Source organism: Sciurus vulgaris (assembly GCF_902686455.1).
Source record: "Sciurus vulgaris genome assembly, chromosome: 8".
Lineage (NCBI taxonomy): Eukaryota > Metazoa > Chordata > Mammalia > Rodentia > Sciuridae > Sciurus > Sciurus vulgaris.
In genome coordinates this window covers 97,731,963-97,756,191 of record NC_136468.1, presented here as the reverse complement: position 1 = coordinate 97,756,191, position 24,229 = coordinate 97,731,963, and the positions used below count along the sequence as shown (strand labels likewise).

The following is a 24,229-nucleotide window of genomic DNA, read 5'->3' as shown; positions in this document are numbered from 1 at the left end:
AGGTGTTTACTCAAATCCTGCCTTCTCTGTGAAGTTTTCCCTGAATTTCTAGTTTCTGTCACCCTACCCCGCATCCTGCCATTGATATACTCATGCGCTGGAGTCTCCATCTTTGTTTTATTTTTCTCCACATCTTTGTTACTACCTGACACCTAGGTGTGCTGCTGTATCTTTAGCCTGGAGAATAGGCCTGGTGTGGAGCAGAAGCTCAATGATTATTTGTTGAATGAGTGATTCTGCCACTGCTTTGTAGATTTGCCCTGGCTAGTTATCACTGATTAGCTTCACAGCAGGCCTCCCTGATCATCCTTGGCCAAAGGAGCAGCAGTTTGTTTTGGTTCATTTCCTTGACTTGTCAGCTCTGCTGAACTTGATTATTTATGTCACTGAGGCTTCCATTATTAGCTCTGCTATCTCTATCATCACAGGGATGTCCAACTGCCATTGAGATTTGGGACAGACTGACAAGGCTTACTCTGGTCTGATAAAGAACCAAAGGCACCTATTTTATTAAAATCTTCAAAAAGAGATCCCTTAAAAAAAAAAACAAAAAAAAGGGACAGTTCACAGAAAAGTGAACATGTGAATTTTCCTCTATATTCAGCCTCATTCACAGTCAGAAAGAGACAAGTTGAAAGTACACTGTAATATCTGTTGGAGAAGTGTGTAAATAGGCAATCTCGTACTTTGCTGGAGGAAGCATCTCAATTGGTAGCACCTCTGTGGAGGGACATTTGGAAATGGCTCTCAAAATGTAAAACTTCATATGCTCTTTGACCCAGCAGTTTTACTTCTGTGAATCTTTGGCAAGGATAGACGTTCACATATGCAGAAATTATGTTTGCCTTGCTTAATGTCTCCCAGTCTTGTTTATCATAGCCAAAGGTAAGAAATTATTTCAACACCCACAAGAGAGCCCTGGTTCACCCGGTAGGAAACATCCTGCAGTGCAGCGGTGAACAGGAGGAGGATGCTTCATTGTAGTAACATGCAAAGATTGATAGGATAGGCTAAATGAAAAAAAAAAAAAAAAAAAAAAAAAAAAAAAAAAAAGGATAGGATACAATGCTGTCTTTTATGTAAAGAGAGGGGAACATGTAATGGGATATTTTTGTGTTTGTCTTCCATACATGAAGACATTCAGGAGGAAGGCATAAAAAATGAATTACTTGGGGTAGCTCAAGGGGCCGAAGGGGTGAAAGTGGAAGGGGAAGGGGGACTACTCTGTACATCTGCACTGCAACTCGCTGTAGGATGTTTCCTACCAGGTCTCTCTTGAAGGGAAGGGAAGAGGTATGGGGGTAGCAAGGATAGTGGAGTGGAACAGACATTATTACCTCGTGTATATATATGTGACTTCATGACTCTTGTGAACCTACAACATATACAATCAGAAAAATGAGAAATTATTCTCCATTCATGTATGATTTATCAAAATGAATAAATGCATTCTACTGTCATATGTAACTAATTAGTTCAAATAAAAATTAATAAAAAATTAAGTTTACTAAAGAAATGGGGAGAGGCAGTAGAGGATGATTGTTACTTACTTTGTGTAAGCAACCTTCATTCAAAGGAGAACTCAAGGTCTCTTCTGAATGTGGTCCTATCTGCTCATGTACATTTTCTTCCCTCTGAGACACATTGTGTGAACTGGCCTTGGGGAGTGTGTGTGTGTATGCGTGTGAACTCTCAGGGCATTTTCTCCTTCCTCATGATATCCTGGTTGCTATAGTGCGGAGATCTATTTGTGACACAGAAAATGCTTTAAATAAAAACTGCTTCCTGACCATGACTTCCTGGGCAATGTGTCCTTCCGGAGACTGCTGAGCGCCAGGCGCTGACATGCGTGTCTGGACAGGGTGAGCCCTGCTCATTCAGACCTTGGTCTCTGTTGGGAGCAGAACCCGGTGGTAAGGGGCTGCTATCTTTCCACTCAGAAGTTGCCTAAGCAGGACCCCCAGGGCAGCGTCCCCTGGAGGCTTTGACTCTTAGGCTTTGGTGTGGTCGCCCCCACATCTTTCTTCTTTCCTCAGGAGCTTGTGGTGCCATTGACTGTGCCCCTGCGTCTTCGGCACCCCGCGCCAAGGGGAGCCGTTTCTCATACCTAAACCACCAGTGAAAACAGGAAGTGATGAAGCAAAATTCGCCCTGCATCTGCACTGAACGACTTCTCTTTCTCTTTTTGTCATTCCTCCTTAGGTGTAGACACGTGTGGCCGTCCACGCTGTAGGATCCTCAGTTCCAAGGACTTTGGACTTTGTTGGGGCTCACAATGCCGCCACCCGCGGACATTGTCAAGGTGGCCATAGAATGGCCGGGAGCCTACCCCAAGCTCATGGAAATCGATCAGGTTAGTGATGCGGGCTGCAGTGGGGTGGTTATTTTCAGTTTCCTTTCTATACTAGAATGTTTATAGACTTTGGATAGCCCTTTTTTTCCTCTCTGTTGCTGTGTTGAAAAATATGTACAATAATGGTTGCAGTGTAGCTTAATTTCTGTACCACATGCAGTGGCGATGGATGGGGTTTTTATATTCTTGCAGCATCTTCTTGAATTGTGTCAATACGGGGTTTGTGTCTGAAGCAAAAAAGAGGCGGGAGTGACTGTGGATTGGACTCTGAGCAGTTGACACTGTGATGGCTGTCCCAGCCCTGCCTTGCAATGACACATGAATATGTACAGTTTGTTTTCACATAAGCAACATACAACTTAAATTTTTAAATCATTTTTTCCTCATTGTTTTTTTGCGGAAGCAGCCAACAGGTGCTTTAGAACTTGGTTATTTTAAGAGTTTTATAATAAAATTACGATAGAAGGGCTCAGTCTTGGATCCCAGCCAATTGTAATTTTTACTAGTATAAAATTCACTATGTATCTAGCATACTGTCTGACATGTAATACATACTCAGTAAATATTTATTGAATGACAAAATACGGCGGTTTATAAGAATGATTTTACCTCTCAAGGAATCTTTAGCTTGGATGTTGACAATCATGTGGTGTGGTTCTCACTATTTGATTACAGATAGTCTAAGGAAGAGTATTTTGTGTTTATTGTACCGTAGTCATTCTAGAGGAAATGATTAAATGAAAAAAGATTGAGACTTAATATACACTTATGGCTTCCAAAATGCATATAGCAGGATTCTAGAGGACCTTCTATATTTTCAAAATTAGAATACCATAGCAACTCCAATTTTATGTTTCTGATACTATATTATATTTATGATTTGCAACTTTTTTTCTTGGTCAGGTTTTATTATCTGGTTGAAGACCACTGCCAGAGTTATATGGTGTTTTGTGAATCCAAAGGAATCATTAAAATGAATGATCATGATCAAATCAGAGTTAGTTGAGCTTACCTGAATGTAAGAAAGGGTACACTTTGGGGATTGTTGTAAAAAAAAAGGTGCAATCCAATTAGCACATTACATTGCTGTCATTTTAACTGATCTCTGATGTGTTTTTTTTTTGGGGGGGGGGGGGGTGTGTTTTTGCATGTGTGACTCTAGAAGCAACCCATGCAACTAGAGAAAAGTAGAGATGGCTAATAGTTTCATACATATTTGTCAGGTAGCAGGTGTGATTTTTAAAAGGTTGCTAGTTAAATTTTACTTTTGAAAACTATAGGGATACTTGGTGCAGATTAAATGTGTTCAGGATTAGGTTTGGTCACAATCTAAGAGAATAATGACTTCCAGAAGATAGAGGTTGGTCTCATTTTGTCACTGTCCTGAACTCACATGAAGCTTCTCAGTGGTGAGCACCCAGGTCCTTCTGCCTTCTTGCTTTGCCCTTCTTAGTATCTGGGGCTGAGGACCAGATGCTTGGATATCACCTGGGAGCTCATTAGAAATGCACATTCTTAGGACTTTCCTAGACCTTTGGTCCAGAATGTGTACATTAACAAGATCTCCAGGGGGTCTGAGAGGTGTTGATCTGGGTAGCTGGTGCTCATCAGAACCACCTGGGGCACCGGTTCCTATAAATGTTGTTGATGGCTCCCTCCTAAGAGAGTCTTAATTTAGTGGTTCTGATGAACTATTTAGTTTTGACTCAACAGTGGTTGGTGGAGTTTATGAATCTCTGCTTTAACACAGCAACTCTTGATATGTATATATTCCCTGATACTTGGGGAGTTGGTGTAGTGTTCTTTGCTATATGTGTGTGTTTTATTTCATAAGAATAATCCTTTAATTTTATAATCTTTTCAGAATTATAGAAAATTGCAAAGATTGTATACCCTTATGCATATACCCTTCTCCTAACATTAACACCTTAACATAATCTTGCTACATTTGTCAAAACTAAGAAATGAACATTGGCACGTTACATTAACTAAACTACAAACTTTATTTGGATTTTATAAGTTTTTCCACTAATATCCTGGTTTTTATTTTGGTTCTAGGATCCAATCCAAGGATACCAACCACACTGTATTTAATTGTTCTGTTTTCTTGATCTTCTCCAATTTTTGACAATTTCTTGGTGTTTCCTTTTTTTTTTTTTTTTCCATAGCCTGATAGTCCTGAAGAGTAACCATTTTTATACAATTTGAACACAGAGAAATTGTGAGGACTGTATAAAGAACTCTTTATTTATTTATTTACTGTTTTTATTTTTTGGTACCAGGGATGAACCTAGGGCACTTACACACTGGCCATATCCCCAACCCTTTTTAAAAATATTTTATTTAGAGACAGGGTGTCACTGAGTTGCTTAGGGCCTCACTAAGTTGCTGAGACTGGCTTTGAACTTGCAGTCCTTCTGCCTCACCCTTCTGAGCCGCTGGGTTTATAGGCATGCGCCACCATGCCTGGCTACAAAGAACTCTTTACCTGTGCTTTTTCTGAATGACTTGAGGGGGTCACATGGGCACCACCCACCTTTACCTTAATGACTCAGTGTGTATTTTCTAAGAAAAAAAATCATCTTAACCATGGTACATGTACAAAAACTAGGAAATTGAACACTGTATTCTCAGAAGCTTAGTTCACACTCCGTATTCACATTTCATCAATTGTTGCAATAAGCTCCTTTATAGCAATTTCCTCAATAGTTAATATCCTGAGTGGGATCTGTACTGTATTTATTGTCATGTCTCTTTGGTCTCCATTGATCTGGAACAATTCTTCAGTCTTTATATTTCCTGACAATTTTGTAGGGTACAGGACAGCTATTTTATGGGAAATTATTTAGTTTGGAGTTCTTTGGTATAGCCTACCAATTAGATTCTGGTTTTGCAGTTTGTGAAGAAATACCAAAGAAATGATGGTATGTCCTTCTTGGTGCATCATGGCACCCAGCATTGCTTTCTTTCATTCTTGGTTATTTTTCCAGCTCTGCAGATGAGAATATTGAAGTTCAGAGAAGTTACACAATTTTACAGTTAGTGGGAGACCAGGACATAACCCCAAGCTTCACTTCTGTTAGGGTTTGGATGTGAGGTGTCCCCTAGAAGCTCACATGTGAGACAATGCAAGAAGGTTCAGAGGAGAAATGATTGGATTGTGAGAGTCTTAACTCAAACAGTGATAAAATCCCCTGATGGGATTTACTGAGTGGCAACCGAAGTGGTAGGGTGTGGCTGGAGGAGGTGGGAATTGGGGCATGACTTTGGGGTATATATTTTGTATCTGGAGAGTGGAGATTCTCTCTCTTTCTCTGCTTCCTGATGATGCAAGCTGCTTCCCTCTCCCACACTCTTGCGCCATAATGTTCTGCCTCACCTCGAGCCCTGAGGGGTGAAGCTTGCCTTCTATGGACTAATACTTCTAAAACTGTGAAATAAACCTTTCCTCCTCTATAATTGTGCTGGTCAGATCACTTAGTCACAGCAGCAAAAAAGCTTACTAAAACCCCTTCCTTCTAAGACTGAACTTTTAAACAGTTCGCAAATTTATAGGCTTCCTTGTGATGCCACATTGAGATATAGACAAAAAATTAGGAACTCAGACTGTTACTGCCTGCATTTGCAAAAGTTGGAGGGAAGCTTGTGGCAGAGTTGATGTCAAGTACTTTTTATTGATGGAGTCAGAACTTGGCATGAGAATTGTAAATGTACTTGTAAGTCCAATGAAGAGTTGAATCAATGATTGTTAGCTGGGTTTTCTCCTCCTCTTCTACTTTGTTCCATAAGAATCACATGGTCTGCCTTTCTCCCATTGTGTGTTTATCTCATTTAAAAAGCTCTTCTCTTCTTTTTAAATGGGATAGCTACTGTTTCACTAAAAGATGTTTTCAGGGTGTGGGTTAGGCATTGTTGTTTTGTGTTCTGAGATCTTGAGTGTCCATACTCATCACACATGTTGTTACTGTCTTTCAAACCAGTGGTCCTCAACCTTGAGTGTGCACAAGAATCATTCAGGAAGCTTCTACAAAGTGCATATTCCCAACTTCTACTGCAGAGATTCTGATTCTAGGCCAGGGCCAGGGCCTTTAATTGGGTCTGTAATAAGCAGCAGATGATTCTAATGCAGAGGTTCCTATATATTGAGACAGTCATTTGACAGGAGTTGCTTCATTTTTGCTGTTTCTCCCGTGTCTGGTTAATAGTCCTCACTTAATAGCTAGAGGTGTCATTAGTGAGTTAGTGGGAGGAGGAATTTCTTTAATGGTGATTATCTTAGGGTTCTTAATTCTACTCAGCCATCTCCAAAGATACTGGTTGTGTTCAAGGGGCTGTCTGCACAGCCCCTTGTTGATCTTTAATTTTGAGGAGACAGTTTTGTTTCCACTAGGCCAGAAAAGTCCCAGGAGCTTTTGAATTGATGAACTTTGCTGTATCACATGAAGCACTGCAAACAGTTGTCAACTCATTCCTGGTTTCTTCTCTGGTCTTCTCTATTGTTGAGTTTCAACCTCAGGAGTCACTTGAGGCTAAGAATGATGGTTGTCTGAATATACTAAAGTTAAAAGGCTTCCATGCCCAATGTTCTTGTTAACTTAGCTTTTACTGAATAGTTTATTTCTCAGTCAAGAGCATAGAGCTTCAGACACTTTGAGAAGAGGCACCACTAAAAGGCAGAGTGGACAGTGCAGATTCCAGGGACACTGAAATAGAGATTTGAGTACTTGTCTTAGTTTCTTTGGCTGCTGTAACATAATACTTAGAACTGAAAAGTTTACAAGCAACAGAATTTTTTTTGCTCACGTTTTTGGAAGCTGAAAAATTCCAGATAATGGCACCAGGGGATTCAGTGTGTGGCAAGGACCTGTTCCTCACACGTGGGCCTTCTGTGGTCCTGATCTGGTGGATGCAGCAAACAGGTTCCATGGAGTCTCTTTTACAAGACTGCACTCTTGGGACCTAATCACCTCCTAAATTGTCCTCTTCTTAAAACCATTAGCTTAGGGAGCTAATTTCAACGTATGGGTTTTGTGGGGAACACGGACACTCATTCCATAGCCGTTCAAGAGCCCTGATTTCTGTGGGAGGTTCAGTGAGCATCTTTGAATCTCAGTTTCTTTGTCTTGTGAAAGCAGGATTTTAATTTGCTACTTTTATGGTTCTTGTATAGATAGTGTGTGAAAAGAATGTAGCAGATTGCCTACCCCAGAATAATGCCTCAGAAAGGCAGCCATGATGGCTACTAGTTTAAGCAGGTTTTCATTCGACTGGAAAATTAGATATTCTGGTTTTCCTTTTTACCTGGCCTTCTATTGTGAACAGGCCCCCACTGCACCCTGTTCTTATCCTATCTAACTTTGTAAATGTTTAAGAAGGCGAGAAGATTAAAGGGCAAGAGGGAGGCATCACTGGGAATAAAGGAGTGTACCAGCCGGACACGAGGCCAGTTCATGCTGTGGAATGTTCACAGGCTCTCTAGAACGCCTCCATGATGTTTTCTTCTATCTCCTGGCTACCCACCAACACTTTTGGACAGCAAATCTTCAAGGCTTCTGCATCTCCTGCCCATGCCCTGTCCCTTCATTCCTTGCTTTCCAAGGACTCTGACCAGAAAGTCACCACTGATGTCTGTAAATTTGCACAGTAGCACAGACTGCTCCAGGCCTTTGGCATCTGCCATATGGCTTCTTTTTCTAGGAACGAGCAGAGAAGGGAAGAGGTACTTCCCCTTTGTCCCTAGGGCTTTTGGCCTATCCTAATCCACACCTCTTTTGCTCCATGTTTCTTTTAACCCATCCTTTTCCTGCAGCTGTGTCCCATCCATCTTCTCTTCATTTATTGTCTTCTTCTCTATCACCAACAGTAAGCTGTTCTACTCCTACCTTGGAAAATCCTCTCTGGTCCTAGAGCTGTCTTTTGCTAGTAGGTAATTTATTCTGTTTTTTTTTTTTTTTTTTTTTTTTTCTTCCCTAGTTCAAACTTATTTAAATGTCATCAGTACCATCCGCACATGCTGTCAGTATTGTTTCAGTGTCTTCTGAATCTTTGGACAGACAGCCATCTACCTTTCTTTACAATAGTACTCATGGATCTGCCCAATCAAATGGTCTCCACTCAGCCTTTCATAGTTTCCTTGCTTTCGTGGTTACACTGGGCAAAGCTGCTGGTTCAGGTCTTCTGCATCTCTCTCCTCATTAAGCTTCAGTGCTTGAGATTTTTCTCCTTATTTGATTAGTCTGTGTAAGTTTCCTTCATAGTCCCCACGTCTCTCTCCTTCTGTCTAAATCTGTCCCAACCTCTGCTTAGTCCTCTGATCCATGGGTTCATGACAGATGACCTTGGTGTCAGATCCACGCTCTCTCTGAAGTATCAACAATACCTAACGACACCAGCTCCCATCACCAGTGTGACCTGCTACCTGATCACCAGATTCATTTTCCTGCTTGATGGACATGCTGTTGCCTTGTACAGTCCTTCAGTTGCCTTTAGAAGACAGACAGACGCATGGTTAATAGAACTGCCTATTCATGAGCGTGAAGAAATGGGGTCTCAGAGGTGTTACCAACTTTGTCAAGTTATATCATATAGAGGGAACATGAGATGTATCACTTATGGCCCAGTGTATGGACTCCATCCTTTCTGTACAGGAGACAGATCTCACCTCTGCTCAAGGAAAACAAGTCCAGGCTATTTCAACAGGCGAGGGTGTCCTGACATCTTTACTGGGCTGTGTGTAGGATGAACACTTGGAGAGGCCATTGGTGTGGCTGATTCAGGCCCAGAAAGGGTGATGGGAAGAGATACAGAGTTTCAAGTCTTTGTTCTATATATCTTTCAAATTGCTTAGAATTATATTCCTTAACATAAATTTACATCCTTCCATATTTTCCCAAGCATTATCTGTAGTCCAAGGTATCTGCATGGTATAAGCAGTTCTCAAATATCCTCCTGTTTTGTAGAAACTGCTCCTTTAGAAATACATCCCTACACATTCACAGAGTTTCTCCTCTCTTACAGTTTCCTTTTAACAGTACAATAGCTCGAATTCCTCTTGCCTTGCCTAGCTCACCACTGCTCAAAATTCTGGCTTTGCTAAACCCTGCTGAGAGCTGCCTTTGTGCTCAAACCATTTTTGATCACATTATATGCAATAATTTCTCCAGCCTTCTATTTTCTTGAACCGTTTTTTTTGCCTGTAGCTTTTATTGGCAGTTAATATATTTGCACGCAATATAATTTACATTTCTCTTTATGTGTGCACATCTCTTGAAATAGAACACAAGCTCCTGGTGGTCAGCCTGTGGTTTACAGCCATTTGGGTCCTGTGGTCTATTGCATTGATCTCTATTTCTATGGGTCTACTGTAAATTTGAATTCTGAACAGTGACAGTAAGAATAAAACATTGATATTCTTCATTCTCCATTCTACAAATAGATAAATTATGTTAGCACCTATTTCCCATATAATGATGGGCTTTTGTTTTCCTAAAAAAACCCCAGAGGCATGTGTTTGTAGATAAGCACAATACAAAACGATTGTCTGTGGTTTTTAATTACCATATTTTTGTAGCATATTTTAGATCTGATTCAGTATGCATAAAATCAATTTACACAAGACCTTTTGAAAGCTCATTGAGTAAAGCACATTCAAGCACATTGTGTACTTGACATTATAGAGTTTTGCTCATTCTGTGCATAATAAGAGTAGTAATAGTAATAATAATGATAGCAACTTTTTTGCACACACTGTGTCCCAGGCAATGTGCTTCACAGAGTAGTATTTTATCATCCTGCTACAGACCTGCAAGATTGGCTTTAGATTTTCTATTTCAAAATTATTTACAGGTTCATTAATTTGCCTAACAATACTCAGCTGGGAGAGTGCTGATTTGAATCCCACACTGTTTGACACCAGACTGTCTTTCTGTTTGTCAGTTCTGTTTTAATGTCTCCATATCTTATAGTCCTACATAGTGGTTCCCACCAGTCACACCCAGCCTGGTTTGAACAGATGCATACGTCATTGCAGAGCTACAATGAGAATTCCACAGACATGTTCTTTTATGTATTTCCTTAAAAATTAGGAGAAACCTGGTGAGTGGTCTGGGTTAGTAGAGAGGGAGCCCTTCTGAAGCAGACACCAGCCTTGAAAAACTAATTTGATCAGGGCTGGACTTTTGGGCAGGCTTTTCAGCATGCCACTTAAGAGCATGGACTTCAGGGTGGACTGATATGGACTCTAATCAGGTTCTGCCACTTAACTGCTGTGAAATCGAGAACAGATTTAGTGCTTTATAAGGAGAATTGGCAATGTTTATAAACCCTTCCTGGTGTTATAGGGATGCTGTGAGATAATCATTCAGCTCTCTGCTTAATAATGGTAACCACTAAAAGCCAGTTGTAAATTCTATCTGGTACAGAGTAGAACAAGTGTCATGTTTTAGGCAAGATGGGAACCAATAATACCAAATTTCCCTTAAATGCATTAAAGCCTGCTCTTTAGCCTGAAAAAAAGCTTAATTCCCAGCACATTTAAATATTGACTACCTAGTGAAGGACAGTTAAATTCTAAATAAAGTGACTTGAATTCAGATGGGTCTTTCAAGATCACATTGAGTAAGGAGAATGGGACAGAATATCTGGAGAGCTGAGTTCTAACCTTGCATTACAGAAACTAGAAGTCCTATAATTTCCTCACACTGTTTTTACCCCCAAGTGGTCGGATTAGATCATTTTTTAACCTTTGCACATTGTCATTTTGTGTCTGATAATTCTTGGTGGTCAGGGCTGTCCTGTGTTTTGTAGTATTTTAGCAGCATCCTGGCCTTGATTTATTAGATGCCAGTATAACCCCTTCCCCAGATAGGATAAGCAAAAAGTGTCTTCGGACTTTGCCAAATGTCCCCTGGAAGGTGGACAGAATTTTCTCTTGTGAAAATGGACTGGATCAGGGCTTCCAAGCTCAGCCCTGCATTAGAATTGCTCAGGAAGCATATTGAAAATGTCAGGGAGAATTATTTTGTAAGTGGGGTTCAAGTTGTAGGGATTCCTTTTTTTTATCATGTTCCCCTGGTGGAACACTCATGTGGTTGGACCCACATTTGAAAATCACTATTGTGAAGGGCTTGAAATTTCTCACTCTATCTGCTGGTAATACTTCTGGTTCCCACAGTAACTTTGAGTCCAGAGTACAAACATAATATCTTCAATCACTTACTCTGTCCCATGTAAGAAAGGCAAAATAAAAATTGTGTGGTATTGCACTATTGCTTTTTTGCTTTCAGAATGACATTAGTGGATAAATAGCCATCCCTCATCTGATTTTTGCAACTGTTAGATTTGGTAATGTACCAGCTATTTGTTAAACTTCCTTTAAAATAAAGTGACTAGGGTACTTCCTTTTCTGGTTTAGCTTTCTTCTTGTGGGATAGTCTGTATAACCTCACTTGGAGTACACCATGCTTTGGAAGAGAAAGATGGCAAATGTGCTTGTCTCTTTGGTTGAGAAGTGAGTTTAATTGAGCCAGAATGAACTCCAGCATTCATTCTGTTTGTCCTTCTGAAAATGATCTGCAGAGTTTAGTTTGCCATCTAGGTAGGTGGAGGTGGTTTTTCTCTTCCATTCTACTTCCCTCCACAGCACTGTACTGAGGGAAGTTTGGGCAACTCAGGGCAGAGTCTTGTATCAACTGTATTTGGTTTTGATTTGGTGACTGAGACTTCTCACATTTCCAGACTCTTCTGTGCATGTCATACCATGTGCTTTACTTTCCTGCTAAGTCAACTGGAAATTTATTGGTGGGGTATGTACGTGTGTAGATTTCAGTATGAAGGAGGACTCCAGATTCCCAGAAAAAAGCAGTTTGTTATAGAAAAAGGCAGCTTGTACTTTATCCCTATGGGTATGTAGACATAATGTGCAGTATGCCCAGAACTCTATGGAAATGAGAGGAGCCTCAGAGAAAAAAAATGCATGCTTTTCTAGATTGTATTAGTTAGATATTCATCAAGTGGATTTGTGGGTCCTCTCAATCAAGTGTCACCCTCATGCATGACACCCCCTCCTCATCTCCCATACCCCCTCAAATAGCGAATTCTGTAGAACCTACTTCCCAAATGGTTCTGGGTTCCTTCTACCTCTTGTCCCTCCTCACTGCCACTGCTCCAGCTTATTTGCACTGGGTGACAGCAGGACTCCAGGACTCTGCTCCTACTTCCACTTCAGTCCATTTTCCCAGACTTACCTTGTTCAGTGGCTCTCCCACTGCTCTTGGAATAGAATGCAGACATTTTGCTGTTTTCTGGAACCCTGCTATCCCTGGCCCTTGCCTACTTCACCAGACTCATTTAGAGACACTATGGCTCCCTTATCTGGGTCTCATCAAGTGACCTTTTTCTCCCTGCATGAGCACAAATTCCTTTCCTCTTCTGAGTCTTCATAAATGTGACTTCTTTTAACTGGAAATCACACCCCTTGCTTCTCCTCCTATCTAACTCCTGTTTATTCTTCCATCCTACATGAACTATAATTTCCTTAGAAAGGATCTTTTCTGACTCCTCTGTCTAGTTGAGGACCCCTGTTAGCTGTGTTTATAACATCCTGTGTGGCTCCATTTGCCAGTGTTGTAACTCATTGTGTGATCCTCTGCATGGGTCAGCTGTGTTTTGTCCGGCATATGGTAAAGACATAACTCATAACGAATGTTTGTTGAGCAAAGGAGATAGGTGATGGCTATACTCTGTCTACTGATACAGAAAATTTAATATAATTATTAAAAGGAGTGACTCTGGTGAGCGCATTCCTTCCTTTGTCCTCACCATATATTCTAAACATGTTACTACATTTCCACCAATTGACTTTATGAAGACCTATGTGTATCCTCACATCAATGCCTCCCATAACCAGAAGGCAACCAAGTGACTTTCAGAGTAGTTGTATCCATTTTCAAAACGATTAATACTAATCTTTGCTTTGGGACAAGTTTGTGGTGCTGTGTTTGGATTTATCAGTTCATCATCATAAGATGCTTGTACTTTCTTGCTGACACTTTTTTCCTTGCCCTCCTGACCCATATAAATGACTATCCATCTGCCTACTTGCCTTGTTCATCTAGAGTCCCTTGTATTTCAGACTCTTACAGTCTTCTTTGTGCCTCCTGGCCCCAACCTGTGTAGTTTTTCTTCTTTTCATGTTTTCCTTTTCTTGGTGTTGGACGTGAACATACACCAAGTTTGCTCAGGCTGAAACTGTGTCTTCCTAGAGAATTCTCTCTTCCTCAACTTTTCTATCTAGTCATCACAGAAAATGTGCCTATAGCTGGGCTCTCTCTTTATCATATCTGCTATTGCTGTCTAGCTGGTCAGTGTGGAGGATCACAGAGTGCAAGGGAGAGCTTAAAAATGTGTCAAGTATCCTCACAGGGAAAACTTTAAAGAGAGAGAATAATATCCAGGCAGACAGAAGATTATGAACACAAAGTAGGTGGATATAAAACCCATGATGAGAAGAAACCGATTAGAAACCTTAGAAATGAAAATTTACATAAAACAAGTAAAATGTATAAAATAAATATAGCAGATATTTCAAAGAAATAAAATGCACAGATAAAGTAGATTTGGCTAAAGAGAGAATTGGTAAATTGAAGGGTAAAAATAAGGGATTCATGGCCCAAATGATAAAGGAGTAAAAAATGTGAATACCAAATATGTTGAAAAGGATAAACTTAAAAAATGCCAACCTATGTTCAATTGGCAGCTTTACTAACCAAGAAGAAAATGAATGGAAAAGAGGAAATATTTAAAAAGAGATCCTGCCTAGTATCCCTTTGGCACTGAAGAAAAATCTGATAGTGAGGAAGAGTAGGGTCTCTGGACTTGCCTGGTTGGGTGAGGTAAGGATTTCTCATGAAGAGCCCTGTGGACTGATACTAGGAGGTGGAGAAATAAAAGGTGTCTAAACAAGGCAATGACACGGTGCTTTGTACTTTTAGATGATCCTAGTTTGAGAATTGTCTCCTTGAGAAGTAAGATGGAATGAGAGAGACTGATTAGATTGCTCTTGTAGTAGCACAGTCAAGAAATGATCATGCCATCGCCTGGGATGGTGACAGGGGAGATGGAAAGAAGTTATATGCCTCAATGAGACCTGTGAGAAAACTGATTTGATAGAAATTATTAATAATTATATGTGCTGGTGAGGCTGAGGTGTTAAAGATGGTTCCAAGATTCTTTTCTTTTCTTTTTTTAATTTTGTTGCCAGGTATTGTACTCAGGGGTGCTTAACCCCTTAGCCACATCCTCACTCTTTTTATTTTTATTTTGAGACAGGGTCTTGCTAAGTTGCATAGGTCCTTGCTTATTGCTAAGGTTGGCTTTGGACTTGCAGTCCTTCTGCTTCAGCCTCCCAAGTCACTGTGAATATCTGTTGGTGACATCTACCAAGTTAGGCAATACCACTGGAGGAATATTTAAGTGGACTCACATTTTTCTTGGAAAATTTAGAAATGGGTACAGGAAAATGAGTCAGACATCAATATAGACATCAATATGAATCTTCTTCCATGTTACTTTTGGGTTTGGTGCACTGGCCAATTTGTCCACTTAACTAGTCTCTTAGCCTCCAGCAAAATCTCATATTGTTTGAAAATACACACCCAGTTATGTCACCTTCCTGTTTAAAATCATATGATGGGTCCAAACCTTCAAGAGTTGTCTATGGGACTTAGGCACTTTTTGCTTCTCAACTGCCTTTTTAACCATTCTCTCTCATTCATGTGACATTGTTAGTTCCTCCATATACATCATGAACATTCGCTGAGTATGCATTCACTGTGCCTTTTGCCCAAAACACCTGGGGCAATCCAAATAGAGTCTACTTTTAATTGCTCCTCTGTACTCACAGGCTGGTTAGAGAGGGACATCTAGAGAGCTGCCCTCAATTGAACTGGCAGGACTGGGAGTCGACACAATGTGAAAGCCAGGACAGTAGCAGCATCTACTGCAGGTTTACACGTGGCAAACCAAAACAAAATGAAAGCAAGTTGAAAACTGGAAGAGACTTTTGAATTCAAACTTATGGATAGATTTACACTTAAGTTGAAGTGACCTGAGATAAAAGGGGACTACTGAGAAGCTGAGTTGGGGGTTGTGATTTGGGCATTAAAAGAGAGAAAAGAACTGGAGCTGAGAGGTTTCTTCCCCTGAGAGAGGAGATGGTGTCTAAAGTTTCATTGTTAATGTTGGCTTTTGTTATAATTTGTGTAGATAATTCACGAGGAAGGATCATGGACTATTCTCACAGTAATGCTAAAACATGTGCTTAAGATAACATTTATCGGGCTGGGGAGATAGCTCAGTTGGTAGAGTGCTCACCTCGCAAGCACAAGGCCCTGGGTTCCATCCTCAGCACCAAAAAAAAAAAAAAAAAAAAAAAAAAAAAATTTATCAAAAACTTAACACATGCCAGGGACCAAGATGTCCAGAATTCCAGTATCCTTCCCCTCAGGTGTTAGCTCTGGGTACCTGAGCTTTTTGCTCCTGGTTGTGAAGACTCTAGATTTGGGAGGGAATGGAAGAGCAAGAATTCTGAAATCATGCAGGTATGGGTTCAAATTCTGATTCTGTGCTGTCCAGCTATGAGCATGTGAGTTAAAGCCTCAGAATCCTCATGCCATTTTCTCACTGGTAAAATAGACTTAGTGACGTCATTTTGTGGGGGATAAGTTGTAGTCAGTGAACAAAGAGCTACTACTGTTATCAATTTCATCAGAAGGGTTGGCTAAGTGATGCTAGATAATGACAGTAGGGGTTGATGATGTTGAAGTAGGGGAGTTTGGAGAAAGAATGTGAGATTGACACAATCTTTGGCTGATTTTAAGTCCTTCCTGCAAAGACTATTTTATTGTTCTGTGTGGCTGTGGTTCTGCCTCAGGTTGTCACTAGCACATTAATGGGACATTTGTTTGAGACCTGGAAGCCCACAATCTGCTGGCAAGATTCTTAGCACATTCATTACCACTCAGAAAAGGATGAAGTGGAATTGGTGCATTCTCACAGAAACACACAGACCAGCTCTGCAGTGGTGAGAGATCAGTCAAATGTGGGAAAAAACTAAATGGAAAATGTGAACTCACTGTGCCACCAATTCATTTTAGTATTAACTTGATTGCTGTATTCCTTCCCATCTCAGTTTCTTTGCTCTTGCCAAGCCTTCATAATCTGTGTTTAAACTGAACCTGAACCCTACCTGCCTTCAGAGCTTTCCCAGCTTTCTCATATCTACTCACCTAGTCTGATGCTATCTTGTCCATCAGAGTGGATGCTTATTTCTATTTATTCCTACTTTACCTGTTTGACTTTTAATTTTTAAACTATGCACATAAATACAGTTAGCCTTCCATATATGAACTTGAGACAAAAAAGGAGATTATTTCACAGGGATGAAGTGAACAGACCACAAGACCTGAAGTGATTTGCAGTATGAATCTTTCATTTCCACACACACACACACACACAAGAAAAACAAAACAAAACAAAACCACTTGAGTGCAAGGCCTGGTAGCAGAAAATGACCTGCCAGTGAATATAGAATCATCAGGAGGCTGAAGGTGCTTCTTGGAAAAGATTGATAATAAGGAAGGTGTGACAGGGAAGCAGAGAAAGAGGGATGAATTAGGAAATTGGTTGTTGCTATTGGAGATAGTGAAATTTTAGGAGAAAACATTGTTCCTTGTCTCCACAGTAATTTTTTACACTAATGTTGTTATGGGGCAGTATGAAAAAATCAAGGAGGAGGAAGGAGAATCACAGGAAAACATAACTGATACAAGTAGTGCTTTACTTTTGCGTAGTCCATCTCAACAGTTCTGTCTTCTTCTAAACTTGCAGTTTCTCTTCCAGTGGAAGGAAAACACAATTTCTACTGCATAGAAGTTTGTTAGAGTACCTAAAAGAGAAAGCTGTTTGTCTTTAACCCACCAGGGCTTTTGAGTGTTAATTATTTTTGTCTTCATTTATTATCTTCATAGTCCAGTGATTTTTGTGAGACATAGATTCGATTTTATCTTGGCGAAATATCATATTTAATTAGTTTTATGAAGCTTGAAATAAGTCCTTTTTAGTTAACCATTTTTGAAGCAAGTCATCATTTGTCAAGAAAAAGGTAGCACAGCCTGTCATCTTTTAATTTTTGAAATTAATGTGATAACATGGTTTTACCACATTGGAGAGGTTGTTGTGAGCCTGTCATTTCTATTAATTACTGGAATCTTGTGTCAGTGCTTCACATTGCAACTGTTGTCAAAATACTTGCTTTCCAAGAATCAGCTAAATTTGCCTCTGGAAAGTGTGGTTTTGTCATTATTTTCCTGACTAGTTAGGTCGTTATTAGGAAAATTGTGTGCACACGCCCGTCTTGGAACACTTCAGGTTGCTCCATGCTGAAAGTATATGGCTTGAAAATACAGAGCAGAGTCAGGAGGATCACTGGAGAAGGAAAACTGTAATAAAGTGGCTGGTGTCAGTGACACAATGTCACAAAGCCCCTCTGGGATCTAAATGGGTTACTGAACATTAAAGTTTCTACAAGTCACATAGTACAAGTCATAGTCAACATGCAGATCCTTTCTCAGTGGTGTCCTGACATTTGGAAGCTGGGTTTCTTTTCTTCCTGGGCCAACATTACTCATAACTGCTGTGCAGAATATGTTCAATGAATTTCCGTCTATAAAAGCAAAGGAAAATCCCAAGTGCTGTGTTGTACCACCTCAAAGTGTCAGAATAAAGCATCTGTCAGATTCTTTTAAAATAGTGGAGAAAGGTTGTTTTAAGAGTTGAGGACCAAAAACTTTAGAAACCAAAGTCTTTGGGAAAACAGTTTTGCAATTAAAGGACTGAGAGATGATGGCTATATGGGGAGGGGATTGAGGGGGTGATTGGGATTGCTTCTATCCTCTTGCTGTGTCCCCTCTTCAACTGCTCACCTGAGCCTCACTGGCAGTCAGAAAGATTGAAAAAAAGAGAGAGAAGCTAGAACGTGGGAAAAAGATGTGTTCTTAATTAATGCTCACTAATTGCACACCTATTGATGGTTCAGCAGCCACAGACCAAGAAGTGTCTCAGCGGCAGCTCTCTCTTCAAAGCAAGTATAATCTAGAGTTGGCAAAACACACAACAAATTTAAAATTAAAAAACAGGCTGAGTCAGGAGCTGAAGGCAGCCCCAAGGACCAGAGTCACTTTAAGAAGAAAGAAGAATTAGATATTCATTCATTTCTTTGTTTAATTTCTTTAATCAGCAATATACCTATGAAGTGTTCAAATGAGATATAAGAAATAAAGGAGGCTATTCATAGGTGATCTTTATATAATATTTCACTATGTACCAGATGTTACTCCAAACTTAAGTTAATCTCCATGATGTTACTTTAGGCTTGAAACTGCTTTTCAGAAGAGAAAACAGAAGCACTGAGAGAAATAATTAATAAATCTAAAGTTACAATGCAGTCGCTGCAGAAGCCAGGATTCAATTCCAGGAAGTCTTTTATTAAAGTCCTTCAAGAGCTCATAGTTCAGAGCAGAGAGAGAGAAAAGCCAATTAATTGACAAAAAATTGTCATCCTACATGCTTTTCTTGTGTCTAGTCCTTAATGTCATCTTGTGAGTATTTTTTCCATGTCATTGAAAACATGGAACAGCCAGACTATCTTTCCTGGGTATTGCCTGTGCTAGGGCAGGCATGTGCCTGAAGTGCACATGTCCGAGCAGAGCCCTGCACCCACAATGGGAAGTTACTAACAGGTGTGGGCATCTCAGTTGGGGTGCTGCCAGCCTCAGCAGGCAGGTGTTAAGGCAGTAATGTGGACAGCAGCAGACTGGAGCTGCAAGGTGAGCATGGGGGCTGAGTGAAATCCCCAAACCAGGTGTCTTGACCAACAGACAGGAACAGGTGGTTAAGCAGCCATAGGCTGCCAGGGCTCATCACAGGCAGGCCAGGGAGGGGATCTGATGAGGGGCAGCAGCTGGGGGGAGGTCCCCTGGGAAGGAGCCTCCTGGTAGGACAGCCTGGCCACCTCCTAAATAAACAATGAAGGACTCCCTCAGGGGGTCTCTGATGGCTTCAAGGGACACATGCCCTGATTTGGAGAGTGATCTTTTTTTTTTTTTTTTTTTTTTTTTTTTTTTTTTTTTTTTTTAAGAGATAAAAGGAAAGCAAAGGTTTAGTAAGGAAAAATATATATTACCTTTGAAGGGATGGTGGGACATCCTGTGGATGTGGATCCATGGATTTGCTCAAAGGGTTATGCAGGGTCAAGCTTAGAAGAAGGATAAGAGTGACAGGTTTTGGAATTCATGACACTGACCTTCTATTAAAGACAAGAGAGAAAGAGTACAGAAAGGAAAGCAAAGGATGAAAACCCATATTAAGGAATAAAGAATATTGCTAGAGATGTAGATTAGAAATGAACTGTTAGAAAACTTGGCTGTTTTCTAGAATCGAGCTTATTTTATGAAAAGTAGGCAAAAATCTTTTTATATAGGAAATGTGTTGTCTGAACTTAACTGCCTTTGGTCAATTAAATGAAGGAACACTTTTAGAGAATAAGAGTTAAGATAAGAGAGAAATGAATTCTTTCTAAAAAGGCTAAATCCTTGAGCATAACTGCTGTTACATGGTACTTTGCCAATCGGATTCATATGGAAATGCATCCTTCATCTAACAAATAAAAATGTTTTTGTAAACTTTAATAATATGCCAGATTAATATTCCCCTGGGTAAAGGGAATGAGCAAAAAGTGTGAGTTGAGGCTCACTGTGCCTCATAGAAATCTGGTCACAATCTCCCTCTAGGTTGTCCTGAACAATATTCCTCTTCTTTTGATCTGAGCTCACTGTTGTCTGAGAAAGGTAATTTTGACCTTCAAAATCAGATGCTTAATGAATTCAGATGATTTTTACAAAAGTTCTTAAAAACATACTCAGACAGTAAAAATAATTTTGCCTCAGTATTCTAAATCCAAATATTTTCAAATAAAGGCCAGAAATTAATTATTAGTTCCTTTAGGGTTTTTGGAGTTACAGGAAGAACTGATTCCTCATTTTAGATTCCGTGTTCTTTTCTCCTGGGTCTTTGTTCTCAATGAAGTGAAAGGCCAATTACTCAGTGAGCCTACAAAAATCTCAGGGCATTACTGAGGCCACCTCATTCCAGGTCTCAGAGAACTGGACAGACAGAGAATCACCTTATGTAACCTTCTGGGAGATTGCTAATGAACAATGGGTGAAGATGGTGTTTGTCTTGGAACTTACCAGTCTGGCACCTGGCTAGAGTCCAACTGAGGGGTTTCAGCCAGGTGGAGTGGTGCATGTCTGTAAATCCCAGCGACTCTGGAGGCTGTGGCAGGAGGATCTTGAGTTCAAAGCCAGCCGTAGCAACTTAGTGAGGGGCTGAGCAACTCAGTGAGACCCTGTCTCTAAATAAAATACAAAAAAGTGCTGGGATATGACTCAGTGGTTAAGTGCCCCTTGAGTTCAATCCCTCGGTACCCTCCCCCCCCCAAAAAAAAAAAAGAAAAGAAAAAGAGAGAAAAACAACAACAAAACTGAGAGGTTTCAATAGGAAGTGAGGAAAACTATAATACTAGGCCAGTGCTTTCTACTTGTGGTATCTTGGTCAGTCTCATCTGGTTGAAAGCAGGATGGCTCACTTGTTGGGTCCTCTTTACTGTGGCGATAGTCATTTGATTGCTATCTCTTTTATCATCTTTTGAGTTATGTTCTTCATGAGTTGACTGGCTCACAGCTTTTCCAAATCCTGCATTGCAGAACTTCTAGAAGATTGATTTTGTGCAGAAAGTAGCAACAGCTTCCATGTGTCTAACAGCTTATGGCCAACAGCTGCTTAGAGCCACCCAGCAGTGGAATATGTGGTAGGAAGTAGGAAACGTGCTGATGAGTCCAGGCTATCCTTTAAAATATTTGCCTCTTATTTATGTCTTTTTTTGTTTTTTATTTTATTTGTGGTGCTGGGGATTGAACCCAGGGCATTGGGCAAGTCCTCTTCTACTGAGGTGTACCCCCATCCCCTGGTTTTGTTTTTAAAAGGGAAGTTAATGAATGTATGGATTTTCCATTTAGCAGAAATATATTGAGTCTCCTGTTAGATCCTTTTAGCATTTACATACTTTGGTAACTAGTACTGAGGAATGGCGGGTGGGGGAAGTTACAGAGATGAATTAAGATGTCTTGTTCTCAAGGGGCAAGAAGAAAAGACACATATATAAAGTCCACAGGAGTGATTCATTTAATGTGCTAAATGCGGAGAGGATAATTATACCTATCTTGGGAGATCAGGGACATGTGCTTACAGAAGGTGGCTTTGACATGGATATTAAATGGTAGGTAAGAGTTCATTGTTAGAGGTGGAACAGAAATAAGGATAGGGACATTTCAACAGAGCAGATGGCATAAATGAAAGTGTAGAGATGGGATTTTTATTTTTTCATGAATCACCAACAAAACCCAGAAGCATGGGTGACATGTGCAGAATAGAATTTCTTGAGACTAGACTGTGTAAGGTCTTGTGTGTCCAACTCAGATTTATATTTTATAGGTAAAGGTCACTGGGAATCCATGGAGGATACTAAAGCAAAAGAGTGACATGAACAATATTTGTGGGTAAAATCTCATTTTGGTCTAATTGTAATTGACTTGGGGATTGGAGAGAATGAGACTGTGATGGTATCTGGTGAAGGGATCCTGAGGCAAAAGGTGGTAGGAAGGTCTGGAAGGGACAATGGAGAAAGAAGTTGTGGAGGAAATAATGATGAGATTTGGTGTCTTGTGAATGTCCATGTCACAGAACAGGGTGAAAAAGAAGGCAAGGCCATGTTCTCTGGAAATGCATCTGGAAGAACTGCCCAAAGCAGACCTAGTGGAGCGCAGGAACTCATGGAAGATAAGTTGGAGTAAATTCACCTGTGGTGTATGCGATTGGAAATGTATGGAAGTAGTTATAAATAAGGTGCTGGTGGGCTGGAGTTGTGGCTCAGTGGTAGAGCAAGGCCCTGGTTTTGATACTCAGCACCATAAATACATTTAAAAAAAGATTCATTGACAATTAAAAATATTTGGGAAATAAAAAAAGAAATGATGTGCTGGTGCTTAGGAAGGCGCTGGGGCTGGGGACGAGTTGTGGGTGTCTGTTGTACAGTTCATCAGATGGCAGGAGTTGATAGAGGTAGTAGTAGGTAGGAATGAGAGATGATGCTGTGCAGTGCATATAACGTGATAATAAATTAGATTGAAGAACTGGGCTGTTAATGAACCTCCTGAACAGTGGGATTGCCATAGTGGAAGCAGAGGATCATGGGAGAGTGGGAGGAAACTGCTGGGGTAGATGGAGGATCAGGGCATTGGAATTGTGAGGTAGTGGGTTTTTGCTTTTACATTTAATACGTGGCCTCTAACAGTCAGGGATTTGCCGGAGAGCATTGGGGACCAGAACTATGAGGAACTGACTGATTAAATAAAAGCAGAGAACAGAAATCTGGAGTTAGGCAGCTAGAGGTAAAAGAGGCACTGCAAAATCTCACTTGGACCTCACTGAAGGATTGGGGTTTGGGGGTGGGCATGGTAACATTTGATAGGTGCCTACAGGAGTGGGGCCGGAAGTGGGCTGTGGAGCCAGCCCCATCCTTATGTAATGCTCATTTCAATCGGTTCAACTGCATTATGCATGTTCAGGTAACTATCATTCCTTTTCCTCTCTGGGTTAGAGTTTTTCTTTAATCTTTCTCTATTGAGTCTCTAAGCTTTGTGCTTCCCTGATCTTTGTTCCTTTCACATATCTGACTTCAGAATGTTCTAGATATGAATACCCCAGAGACTTCTGTCTTTTTAAACTTGATTCTGTATCTGTGAATCAGACCTGAATTCAAAGCTGAGTAATTCTGAGAGACCTCAACCAAGAAGTTTAATTCTTGGAATAATTGCTTCCAAAGCCTTCCTGCCTCAACAATACCTTTTTGGCCTGATTTGTTGCTTCAGTGTAATTTTAGATTGAAACCCAGTCTGGTTATGTGTTTGATGTTTTAGGGTACAAGAAGTAAGTTTGGGGTTGGGAGGACTCTCTGATAGGGTCCTGTCACATACAGATATCCTGGAGGGGTCTCTTATGGCTGGAAGTGCAAAATCTTCATCTTATGAGGGAGGTTTTGTTCCTGTAGTTTCTTTGCCCTGGGGTTGAGAGTGCATTTGCCCCTCAGCTCACAGCTAGAGGACAGGTCCTTGCAGTGGCCCAGGACTGTGTAACCTATAACTTCACTGTAGACCCCAGTCACCATCACTAATCATATTCTAAAGGAGACCGACTCAGGATGTTGAGAATATCCCCAAATCTTGCCAATCCTCAATAATTCTCTGTTCCCTGGAGGACATTATGTTAGGAAAAGTCAGATTCAGAAAACCAATAGCATATGTTTTCACTTACATGTGGAAACTAAAATGTTGATTTTGAAGAAGTAAAAAACAGAACAGTGGTTACCAGAGCTTAGGAGGCCCTGGATGTAGAGGATGGTTAATGGGTACAGTGGGATAGATGGGTAGAAGAAATAGCTTTTTTTTTTTTTTTTTTGGTGCTAAGAATCAAACCCAGAGTCTCACACATGCTAAGCATATGTGCTACAGCTGAACTACATCCTCAGCCCAGGAGGAATAACTTTTAATGTTCTGTAGCACAGTATGATAACTATAGTCAATAGACATTGTTATCTATACAATGTCTGCCTAACAGACATTGTTCTGAACACCTGGAGGTGGACATAATGGAGAAGCTTATTGGGGGACACTGTACATTGAACTGGAGCTTTTTGCAGGGGCT

General features: G+C 40.4%; 1 protein-coding gene across 5 annotated transcripts in view; it reads left to right on the top strand.

The window, feature by feature from the left end:
- The window catches only part of ELMO1 (engulfment and cell motility 1), a 565,675-nt gene that overhangs the window by 100,056 nt on the left and 441,390 nt on the right, over positions 1-24,229 (top strand). For 3 of the 5 annotated variants that reach the window (XM_079151165.1, XM_079151164.1, XM_079151167.1), the window contains exon 2: positions 2,203-2,353. In XM_079151165.1, the coding sequence (XP_079007291.1) occupies positions 2,276-2,353 (78 nt within the window). In that variant the 5' untranslated portion in view covers positions 2,203-2,275. Of the gene's footprint in view, positions 1-1,812; positions 1,914-2,202; positions 2,354-24,229 lie in introns of those variants that run through there. The other 2 variants (XM_079151166.1, XM_079151169.1) reach the window with 2 other exon arrangements.